This window comes from Cicer arietinum, chromosome 7, assembly GCF_000331145.2.
Source record: "Cicer arietinum cultivar CDC Frontier isolate Library 1 chromosome 7, Cicar.CDCFrontier_v2.0, whole genome shotgun sequence".
NCBI classification, from domain to species: Eukaryota; Viridiplantae; Streptophyta; class Magnoliopsida; order Fabales; family Fabaceae; genus Cicer; species Cicer arietinum.
The window spans coordinates 12055668-12067876 of NC_021166.2; the positions used below are offsets into that span (position 1 = coordinate 12055668).

The 12209-nt window shown below is 32.9% G+C and overlaps 1 protein-coding gene across 1 annotated transcript in view; it reads left to right on the top strand.

The window, feature by feature from the left end:
* Positions 1-2919: 2919 nt before the first annotated feature.
* The window catches only part of LOC101506566 (lon protease homolog 2, peroxisomal-like), a 16101-nt gene continuing 6811 nt past the window's right edge, over positions 2920-12209 (top strand). Inside the window, exons 1-8 of the mRNA XM_073363871.1 lie at positions 2920-3182; positions 4078-4190; positions 4860-4962; positions 5314-5483; positions 6131-6222; positions 6571-6750; positions 6839-6922; positions 12136-12207. Coding sequence (XP_073219972.1) covers positions 3076-3182; positions 4078-4190; positions 4860-4962; positions 5314-5483; positions 6131-6222; positions 6571-6750; positions 6839-6922; positions 12136-12207 — 921 coding nt within the window. The 5' untranslated portion in view covers positions 2920-3075. The remainder of the gene's footprint in view (positions 3183-4077; positions 4191-4859; positions 4963-5313; positions 5484-6130; positions 6223-6570; positions 6751-6838; positions 6923-12135; positions 12208-12209) is intronic.

A 12209-nucleotide genomic window follows, 5' to 3' on the forward strand; every position in this document is an offset into this window, starting at 1 on the left:
TTGTGGAGATTAATAAATGTTACAATATATCTTCTTTGATTGTGTTTTTTATTTGTCAAATTTGAAAAACAATTTTGATGTGGTTGGATTTGACAAGTGCACTTATACACTGTCTTTAATCATGTCGAGTACTTTTGCGGCCTACATTTACATAATAAAGATTAAAGAGATAAATTTCATATTATTTGGATGGAAGTATATGGAAATTTTGGAAGGAACACAATAATGGAGTCTTTGGTCAAAAGAATAATTCATTAAAACAACTTTTAGATTAATTTAAATTACACTCTTGGTAGTGATTGAAAGCTAGAATCAAATAGCGATGCATACAAGTACATTAAATTGAGGACTCATGCCCCAACTTCCTTTCCAGGTTCTATAGTAAATATTTAATTTTTTTTCTTGTCATCACAATAACTTTCACTTATTTAGTAATATTTCAAAAATATTAGCGATAATTAAAATTTAGTTCATCTAATTTTATTAATTTACAAAATTGATCTTCTATTTTAAAAATTAATATTTTTTATATTTCTTTCAGATTTTTTAACTAAAAAAATGACGGTTTGATATATTTTAAATGATGTGATATATAATTTTATGATATAGGATCATCTAGATGAGTTAATTGTTTACATGCCATTAATTAAATTATAAAAATGTAAATATTTTGAAGTTAAAAATTAAGTTTTGAGAGGATTTGATTGCGATTTCATGGATGTTAATTATTCAATATCATTACATATATACCATGTTATTTAAAGCATGTCACATTATTTCTTTTTTATTAAAAAATCATAATGAATGACACAAACGGTTATATTTTAAAATAGGAGAATCGATTTCGTAAATTGATAGAAATAGATGAATTAAAACTATAATTAAACCAAAATATTAATAGAAGATAAAAAATATAGGCTAAATTACATCCGTGGTCCCTTAACTTAATTTCAGGTAACGTTTTAGTCCTTTATCTTTTTTTTTCCCGATTTAGTCCTTTATTCCTAAAAATATCAAATAAAGTATGAAAATATGAGTTTATTTGAAGATTTGCGTTACGAATTTGATGAAATTTGTATTATACTGAAAAATATAATTAATTTTATGAGTTTTGATTGAATTTTTGTATAAAAAAGGATATCATTGTTGAAATTTTAAAACATAAAATATCAAATTGTCACTTAAAATTAAAATAAAAGACCAAGTCGGGAAAAAAAAAGATAAAGGACTAAAACGTTACTTGAAAGTAAGTTAAGGGATCACGAATGTAATTTAGCCAAAAATATATTATGTATTTAACATTGTACTCCTTATAGAATAAAATATAAATAAAATTAATATATAAAAAATTAATGTATTTGAATCAAATTTTTAAACTAGATTCATTTTTTTTCAGAAGATAAATTAATTTTTTATATACCATTTTTGTTTATATTTCATTATAAAAAGTATTTATTATTATTTTATGAACCGTTATGAAATTTTATACCTGCATTAATTTTATCGAGAAAAAAAACAAATTCATTAATATAATCATATCATTATTTATTTTTGATAGGGATATAATTATTTTATCATTTATATACTGATGTATTTTCTATAAAAAAATTATAACATATGATCTTAACCTACTTATAGATATTTTTGGATTCGCCATTAAAATCAAAGGTTTTGCTTTTGAGTAAAATCAAGGGTGGCTTAATCACTTAAATTGCATTGCTTATCCTATTAAGAGTCGGATTTAAAGTTTTTGAGTAGTCGAGTCGACATATATAAAAATAAATTTGGAGTATTAAATATTTATAATATTTTAGTTATAACTATATATCATTTTAACATACTTTTTTATTTATCATTATAACTATATATCATACTTTAATTTGGAGTTATATATCATTATAACTATATATCATTTATAATGTTAATAAAAATATCTCTATATAATTAACTAAACAATTATTTATCCACTCGTATTTGATACAATTTCACGTATAATTCTTAATAATATCCATTTAATAAATATTAAATTATTAAATATCAATTTATCAAATATATAAAATAAATTTTTTAAATTTAAAAAAAATATACAAATAAACAACTGAATATATTGTCAACCAGTCACTTAATAGAATAATTGAACATATAAATAATATAAATTAACAATTTTTTCTATTTTATTATGAATTTTAAATTCAGATGTATAAACGACATTAATACATTATAAATAAATTATCTTTAATTTGTGTATGAATGTTTTTTCTTTCACCACAAATTTTCAAATACATATCTAAAATGATAATTCCGAATATATAAAATACATTTAGAATTATAGATAAAATTTAAATATTTAAAAAAAAACTTGCAATGAGAAAGTAAGTTTTCTCTGTTAAGCACAGTATAGGGCCGTCCATGAACTTAATGTTCATTGATATTGGTGTTATTTTTCGATTGTGCGATGATCTATGTACAGTTAAATTTTTGTGTTTGGTGAACGATCTTTAACTCACGTTTATTGGAATTGTATAATTTCATGACTTTTTTAAAAGAAGTAATTAACTATTAATGTGATGGATACCCATCCACGTCATATATATATATATATATAGTTATTTTTTATTGAATAGGCATATATATATATATATTTAATTGTTTTTTTTATTCAATAGGCATATATTTATTTGACAACTGTTATGATATATTTTTTTGACAACAACCCACATCCCATAATATGTCGATATATATTATCCATGAAAGATATATTGGATATATTATGATATATTCTATTTAATTGTTGCAGTTGAAGTGAAAGAAATACACTTAACTCTTTTTTTTATACAATTTTAAATGTTTATTCTTTTATTTTAAAAAACTTATTAAATATATTGAATCATAAATAAATACATAACGCGTATGAAGAAAACAAATCAAAGAAAGGTGAGAAGAAAACGATGACAGTTAGTTCCGCTCATTTGTCTGCTTCGAATTCGATTCTGTATATTTTATAAGTTTACATCGTTAATTCCCTTTCTATCAGAAACAAGGGATTCTATTCTGATTACACACCGAGTTACCAACATGTCCGAATCGGTGGACCTGCCGAGTCGTTTGGCGATCCTTCCTTTCAGGAACAAGGTTCTCTTACCCGGTGCTATCATCAGAATCCGCTGTACTTCCCCTAGCAGGTTCTCCTTTCGTTTCCTTTTTGTTTGATTCCCGAGATAAATTTATGTTTAATTCGTCGATATTTCTACTTCCAAGCTTGTTTTGTTTGTTTAAGTTGTATCGTAGTTTCTTTAATTATTTACTTTCGCATGTTACGCTTAATTTGCAGTTTTTTGAAGTTGTGTTATTGTAGTTGACTCAAAAATTGGAACCACTTCACGTTTTTTTTGTTTGCTTGAAATTCTAGACCAAGTAAGATGAGAACACCGCAATACTTTGATAAATGAAGTGTTTTAGTTATGTTTACGGAAGTTTTCTTTTTTAACTTTTAGAATATTATTATCAATTCTCACTTATAATCTAAGATTTGTTATTTTATATTAGTTTTTGTGCATTGTATGATAACCGTGTTATATGGGTTCTACAGTCCGCAGTAGACCGAGACTTGAAAATCACTCTTACTCTAACGACGATAGATGACACTCTTCAGAAGTAAAAACTCATGTTCCTCCTCGCCTTTATGGTTGAGACAACGTCCTGATTGATGTTAGTTCGACAGAAACAAAGAAAATTGAGTATGAGTTGAGTTTGGAGAGAGGTTTATTTGTTTTCTCTTATTTTTGTCAAAATGACATTGATCAAGTACCGTCTCAATTTTGAGGATGAGGAGGCTGAGTTTCTACTTCCAAAAAGTTAGTCCGTCATCGTTGGAGTTTCAAACGATTTTCAAGTAACAGTATTGTGGATCACCTATCAGAGTTTTCTACAGAAAAATTTGCCAGCATGATGACCATATATTGTGATTTATCTGTACTTCTTAGCTCCAAAGATATCGTATTGGCATGATATGCGCAAAAATGTTTGATTTCTGTGTTTGTCCTCAAGCCCTACGTTCTGTTTCCTTGGTTAATGTAGTGTGAAGTTGGTGGAACAAGAACTTTGGCAGAAAGAAGAGAAGGGGTTAATTGGCATCCTGCCCGTGCGTGATGCTCTTGAAATTAAGTCAGCGGGTCCTACTGCATCTCAAGGTGATAAACTGGATTTTTCCTCCCTGTTTCTACCTCAACAAGTGTTTGATTTATAAATAAAAGAGGGAGGTGAAATAACCCTCTTCTTGTTTGGTTTATAAGGGGATGAGAGGGGATATCTCAATAATTTACTATCATACTATTGTTGTAATAAATATTTGTGTGCTGGTGGTGCTGATGGGTGTCAAGTAATAGTGGTGTGGTGGTAGAAGGAGTAATGCATCTGTGGCCATGGTGGAGGGTACCAATGGCAATGGAAAGTGTTCTGCAGTGGTGGAAAAGATGAATGGTGTCAAATAGTGGTGGGTGTCAAGCTGCAGTAGTGGTGGTGGAGGATTAGGTGGAGGATGTTTTTTTGCGTTGGTGTTGGATTAGGTGGAAGATGTTTTTTCAATTTCTGAACATAAGTTAGGCCATTTTAGTTAGTATATTTAAAATATTTCAAACTCATTTCTCTCTGCCGCAAACCCCCACTATTTGAATGAGTCAAAATTAAGGAAGGACAAATATTGGTCCTCTTCATTTCCCTCCCCTCTCTCTGAAACTTTGGACTGAATAACAAAAGTTCATAAAAATCTATACAGTCCCCTCTATTTTTTCGAAACCAAACACTATGTATAAAAACTGATTTCCAATATTCATTTTTGCTCTGCCTATTTTGAGGTGCAGGAACTGATTTTCTAGACCAAAGCTCAAAACTTCAGGACAGTTCATCAGATTCTCTCAAGCTTGATACCAAAAAGCAGAATGACGTTGTTCATTGGCACAACAGGTATAGAACCAGTGAATACCTTTCATGTCACTTTAAGAATCTCAAATCAAGTCGCTTGATGATAAAATTATAAATTTAATAAAGGTACGTTCTAACAGAGTAACAGTTCATCAGTCAATCTGAAATATGTGAAGTTGTATCAGTCAGTTGTTTTTTCCTGATGTTTTCTTTAGTTTGTTGGTTCTTTTTGTTTTGGATGTTTTTCTTTATATTTCCACCAGATTTTCATAATTACTAAGGCCAAATGATGTTTTAAATAATGTTGTAGAGTGAATCACATATATATCTTGTGGCTTTTTGGAAAGTAAAGCCTGCAAGTTGAGGTTAATTTTAATATACCATCGATTCCAGGGGGGTTGCCGCTCGACCATTACATTTATCAAGGGGAGTGGAGAAACCAAGTGGTAGGGTCACATACACAGTTGTTCTTGAAGGTTTATGCAGATTTAGTGTCCTGGAACTAAGCACAAGAGGAATATACCATACTGCAAGGATATCTTCCCTTGAGATGACTAAGACTGGTATGTCATTCATCTTTTTCTCAGGCTTTAGATTTTGTATGGAAATGTGTATTCTTATGCCCTTTTAGTTATCTTTGTAATGAATTAAAACAACAGAAGTTGGATAAGAGTTATGGCATTTAACAACTGAATACCTGATAGCAATACGTTTCTCCAAAGGTTTGATTATTTTGCTATAAAATTTTGCCTTACTATATGGAGACCCGTGCCTTCCATTTGATTTAAATATTATATTTCACATTTTTTTGTTTTCTTGATATGAATGCATAGATCGTTAAAGCATAAGCACTGTTAGTAATTATAGGACACTATCCCAGATGTGTTCATTATGTCTAAGATAGTTAGTTTGATATGATGCTCTGAGATGTGTTTTAAATTTAGTAAGATGCAGTCAATTATCTATTGATAAAATGTTAAAGATCAGATAATGACAGTAATATTCATTGTTTTAATTGCATATACCTTCTAATTGGGAAGAGGTGTGCTAGTTTACTAGGTCTTGAAATAGTTTATTATTCTATTTTTGTTGTTTCCAAATTAACATTTTTAGGACCACGCTCTAGAAGAACTTTTGGCCATTTCCCTGACTAATAAGATTTGATCGCAATCTTTGAAGATGCTCAGTTGCTTCTGTTTTTCTAATCTAGAAATGGAACAAATAGAGCAAGACCCAGATTACATAATGTTGTCTCGCCAATTCAAAGCAACAGCAATGGAGCTTATTTCTGTTTTGGAGCTGGTAAGACCTTGTAACTTCAACTCTTACTAACATTATCTGCAAAACATGGAAATTCCATTTGAGCATTGAGCTTTAAATCTCTAGTGTTCTGGTATAATTGGTTGTATTAAATATATTGAATCCATAGTCCATGTTTCATGTTGGTACAAAGTATTTTGAATATTGAGCTTTAAATCCCTAGTGTTCTGTATTTACTTCACGATAGTGTCTAGTGTCTGCATAGTCTAATAGTAATCGATATGGGCTTTTTTGTTATAGGTATACAGTTTTAATTATAATATTTTGAGCTTGTCATGTTTTCTGCATTGCATTGGTAGTAGTAGCTTACGTTTTATTGTTTGTGTACAGAAACAAAAAACCGGTGGAAGAACCAAAGTCCTTTTGGACAACGTTCCTGTTCACAAGTTGGCTGATATATTTGTTGCCAGTTTTGAGATAAGTTTTGAAGAACAACTGTCAATGTTGGACTCAGTTGGCCCTAAAATGAGGCTTTCAAAAGCAACCGAGTTAGTTGATAGGCATTTACAGGTTAGTAATGGAATCAATGATGCTTGTCATGGGTCTGGTGTTATATCATCTGTCTCTAATTCTACTTGTGCACGTCTATTTTCAACAGTCAATACGTGTAGCTGAGAAAATTACCCAGAAGGTTGAAGGCCAATTGTCAAAATCTCAAAAAGAATTTCTTCTGCGTCAGCAGGTAAGCTTTCTCGCACTATCTTTTGATACATTGATAAAGATTTTGTTGAATAAGAGAAAATGAGAGAGACATATGGTGAAACCGTATGTTTGAACTACACAACGGAGTCTGTTTTATATAGGCTAAAGGCAATAAATACATAAATAAATATGGGAGATATTATCCCTATTTACGTGATATGTAATAAATATAAATATATTTTCAACACTCCCCCTCAAGCTGGAGCATATAAATCATATGCACCAAGCTTGTTACATATATAACTGATTCGAGGACCTCTCAGGGACTTAATGAATACATCTGCCAATTGATCATTGGAATTAACAAAGCTAGTGGTGATGTCGCTTGATTCGATCTTCTCCCTTACAAAGTGACAATCTATCTCAATATGCTTGGTCCTCTCATGAAAAACCGGATTAGAGGCAATGTGCAATGCTGCTTGATTATCACATATTAAATTAATGTCATTTGTGTTGCCTCTTCAAATTGAAGCTCTTTGAGTATCTGTTTCAAACAAATGAGCTCACAAGTCACTAATGCCATAGCTCTGTATTTAGCTTCAGCGCTAGATCTTGCAACTACACTTTGTTTCTTACTCTTCCAAGATATTAAGTTTCCTCCAACAAGTAGACAATACCCATAATGGATCGCCTATCAATGGGTGAGCCTGCCCAATCGGCATCTGAATAACCAACTATCTGAGTATGACCTCTGTTTTCATAAATTAGACCTTTTCCTGGAGCACTTTTAATGTATTTCAAGATTCGTATCACAGCATCCCAGTGTTCTTGACAAGGAGAGTTTAAGAATTGGCTTACCACACTGACTGCAAAAGAAATGTCTGGACGGGTGACTGTGAGGTAGTTTAATTTACCAACCAATCTTCTGTATCTCCCTGAATCTAAAAATGGCTCCCCATGATTAGGTAGAAGTTTGACATTTGGATCCATAGGAGTGTCAACCGGCTTGGCATTCAACAAACTTGTCTCTTCAAGAATATCCATGACATACTTTCTTTGTGAAATTACTAAGCCGTCCTTAGATTTGGCTACCTCAATACCCAAGAAGTAGCGGAACTTGCCAAGATCTTTAGTTTGAAATTGATGAGATAAATGTTGTTTCAACTGGAGTATGCCCTGTTGATCACTACCAGTTAGACAATATCATCTACATAGACAATCAAGTAAATGCACCCTTGGGTTGAGTGGCGATAGAAAAGAGAATGATCAACTTCACTTCGAATCATGCCAAATTGTTGCACTATTGTGCTAAATCTACCAAACCAAGCTCGAGGAGACTGTTTAAGACCATAGAGAGACCTTCGAAGTTGACAAACCATGGTAGAGGACTCCCCCTGAGCAACATACCTAGGTGGTTGCTCCATATACACTTCTTCTTCAAGGTCACCATGCAAAAAAGCATTTTTAATGTCAAGTTGATGTAGAGACCAATGTCTGATGGCTGCAATAGAGAGGAGTAGTCTAACAGAGGCCATCTTAGCCACAGGGGAGAAAGTATCACTGTAATCGAGGCCAAAAATTTGAGTGTACCCTTTTGCCACCAAACGAGCTTTAAAACGATCAATCTTACCATCAAGACCAACTTTCACCGTATAAAGCCAACGACATCCTACTAAAGACTTTCCAGACGGTAAAGGAACCAATTCCCATGTACCACTACTCTGAAGTGCACACATCTCGTCAATCATTGCTTGTCTCCACTCTGGGTGAGATAAAACTTCACCTGGAGATTTAGGAATAGAAACAGAAGTCGGGGAAGACAGACAAGTATAATGCAAAAGAGAAAGACGATGGTAACTCAAGCCAATGTAATGAGGGGATGGGTTACGAGTAGGACGTATACCTTTACGAATAGCAATAGGAATATCAAGGGTCGGATCTGATAAAGAAGGAGGTGGCGGTGAAGGAGTGTTTGGAATGACCTCGATATCAAGAACAGGTGTAGGGACATGTACAACCAATGGTGGTTGACGACGACGGTATGTCTGAAGAGGTTGTACAGTTGGAGGATCAACAAGAGGAGTCTCAAGTTGGATAATGGGATGGGCCACCGAAGGTGTCTCAGGTGGGGTATACATAATAGGCTCTAGTGGTAAAAGAGAAGGTGAAATAGTCTTTGGTAGGTCCAAAGGAATAGTTGCAGACAAAGGATCAGGAAGCGACTCATAGTATGTAAGAGACTCAAAAAACGTGACATCAGCCGATATGAGATATCGTCGAAGATTAAGAGAATAACAACGGTAACCTTTTTGGGACCAATGATAACCAAGAAAGACACATTTTAGTGATCGAGCTGAAAGTTTATCAAGACCAGGAGTGAGATTGTGGACAAAACATGTAGATCCGAAGACCCGAGGAGGAAGTGAGTGAAGAGGGTTACCAGGGAAGATGATCGAGTGAGGGACTTTGTTATCAAGAGCAGAGGAAGGCATGCGATTTATAAGATAGCACGCCGTTAGAACAACATCTCCCCAAAAGCAAGATGGTACATTACCATGAAGAAGGAGAGTACGGGTGGTTTCAATAAGGTGCCGATTTTTGCGTTCGGCTACCTCATTTTGTTGAGGTGTATGAGCACAAGATGTTTGATGAAGAATGCCGTTAGAGGTCATAAAATTTTGAAATTGATGAGACAAATATTCGCGGGCATTATCACTGCGCCAAGTGCGAATGGATAAACCAAATTGAGTTTTAATTTCCTTATAAAATTGTTCAAAAATAGAAAATAATTCAGACCTATTCTTCATTAAACATAACCACATACAACGGGAAAAATCATCGATAAAGGTAACAAAATATCTAGACTCAAGTGTGGAAATAGTACGAGATGGACCCCAAACATCTGAGTGAACTAAGCAAACGGGGAGGAAGCTCGTTTATTAGCTCGATCAGTGAAATGACTACGAGTGTGTTTCCCTAACTGACACGACTCACAATTTAAGCTAGATAATTTGGTTAGATTAGGTACTAATTGTTGAAGTTTGGGAAGACTCGAATGACCTAACTGAGCATGTATAGCAAGAGGAGAATATGTGGTAGGGCATGCTGTTGATGGGTTTGAGAGATAATAAAGGCCATTAGACTCACATCCGACACCAATTTGTCGTCCTGATATTCGATCTTGCAAAGTAACATTGCAATTAGTAAACGTGACAACACAATCATGAGAACGAGTCAATCGACTGATAGAAATTAAATTAAATGGACAGCCAGACACATAAAAGACATATTTAACTAATAGAGTAGAGAGAATTTGGACAGTGCCAATCCCTTGAGACTGTGTTTGGGAATCATTTGCTGAGACTATCCTAGGTAAATAATCAGATGTTGTGAGAGAGGAAAAAAGAGTCTTATTACCAGTAATGTGATCAGATGCACTAGAATCGAGAATCTATGGACTATGAGAAGGTGAGATGCAAACCGGTGAAATACCATTTTGTGCGGCTGAAACAACGGAACTTGAGTTCTGACAATACTCTACCCACCGAAGAAAATCTTCATAAGTAGCCATAATCAATAAGCAATTACCTAAAACCAGCAGCGAAAGAGTGAACAGTACTGCGCGATGAACAGTGGACTGATTTTCTGGAAAAAAAAGTTAACGAAAAGCGACAAAGAAAGGGTAAACTGGAATTGAGACACGGTTTTACCCAAAAAAATCTCAGCGAAGGACAGTGAATCCCGGGGTAATCACGGTATAGGATTGTCTCTCTTAATAGGCTCTAGATACCATGTTGAATAAGAGAAGATGAAGGAGACATATGGTGAAACCGTGTGTTTGAACTACACAACAGAGTCTGTTTTATATAGGCTCAAGGCAATAAATACAGAAATAAATATGGGAGATATTATCCCTATTTACATGATATGTAATAAATATAAATATATTTTCAACATGTTGAAGGTGTGGGATTTTAGAGAAAATGAGGAGAGAAAATAATAAAGGTTTGAATATTATTGATAATAGCTTAATGCTAACTTGATTACAAAAGATTCAATACTAATCTCTATTTATAGAGAAACATAGATTCAATCCTAAATTAGGAATATATCATAATAATAATGAGAGATATTCTAAGAAATCTCTATGCTTATAAATTGATCTTAAGAAATAACTCAAGATACTCTAATATAATATAATAGATATTATAAGATATTTTCTAATATTCTAACAGATTTATTCCTTACTAAATTCAATTATATGTTTGTAGCCAAGGTTTTTGTTGATTATTATGACAATTGGAAAATATGATAGGATTTAAAACAGAAACTTTATTGGAATCCATACAAATAGTACACAAACACACAAATTTGGTATATGAGCTATCCTACCAGCCTTTGAGCCAAAGCTCTTCTTGAAGAAAACAATTCTTAGCCTTACTCAAAAGAAGAACATAATGTGCACCAGAAACTGTCACAAATCTATAGCTGCACCACACACAATCAAATAACTGCCACACAATTGTCCTATTACAATTGTAAAAAAAGTCTTATTACAGAATTAATAACTACTACACAACTGTCTTGCCATACAACTGTCTCTTTGACTAATTCTGCCAATGATATGGAACCTGACCTACATTTGACTTTGAGCTCTAACAAATTCCCTCTGAGCTGTATGCCTTATCCTAGCTCTAGCAAACATTTCCTCCAATCTTTTTGGATTTCATTTTCATAGGTACAGTGCTATCTCACTATTTAGGTGATACAGGGTTGCACTTAGGTGTGTGACTGATAGATATTAACTTAGCATTTTTAATCTTCTATCACATTTTATGGATACAAGTTTGTGTAACATGATCAATGTGGGCGCACCTGAAGTGCTCATTGCTGTACCTTCTGCACTTTACTGAGAAGGGAGAACAATGGTTTGTAGGTTACTGGGTTTAGAAGCACAGCATTAAAATATTCTTGATCTTTAAGCCATTGGTTGTAGTTAGACTTTAGATGATGCTATGATATACTACATTTAGCTAGTATGTTTTTATCACAGTTTTTGTCTTAGGAGAGAGAAGGAAAGTAGTATATCATTGCAACACTATGCTGATGAAATAGTGATCTATTATACCAATGATTTAAAAAATCTTGGCCAGCTTTGCTGCAGAGGAGCATTCTACTGCTTCCTTATCTAGTTAGGGTTTTTATCTAATTGAGATGTTCTTCTTTCCTATTTTTTGTAAAATATTATTTTAGATGAGGGCTATAAAAGAAGAACTTGGTGATAGTGAGGATGATGAGGATGACCTTGTTGCCCTTGAAAAAAAGAT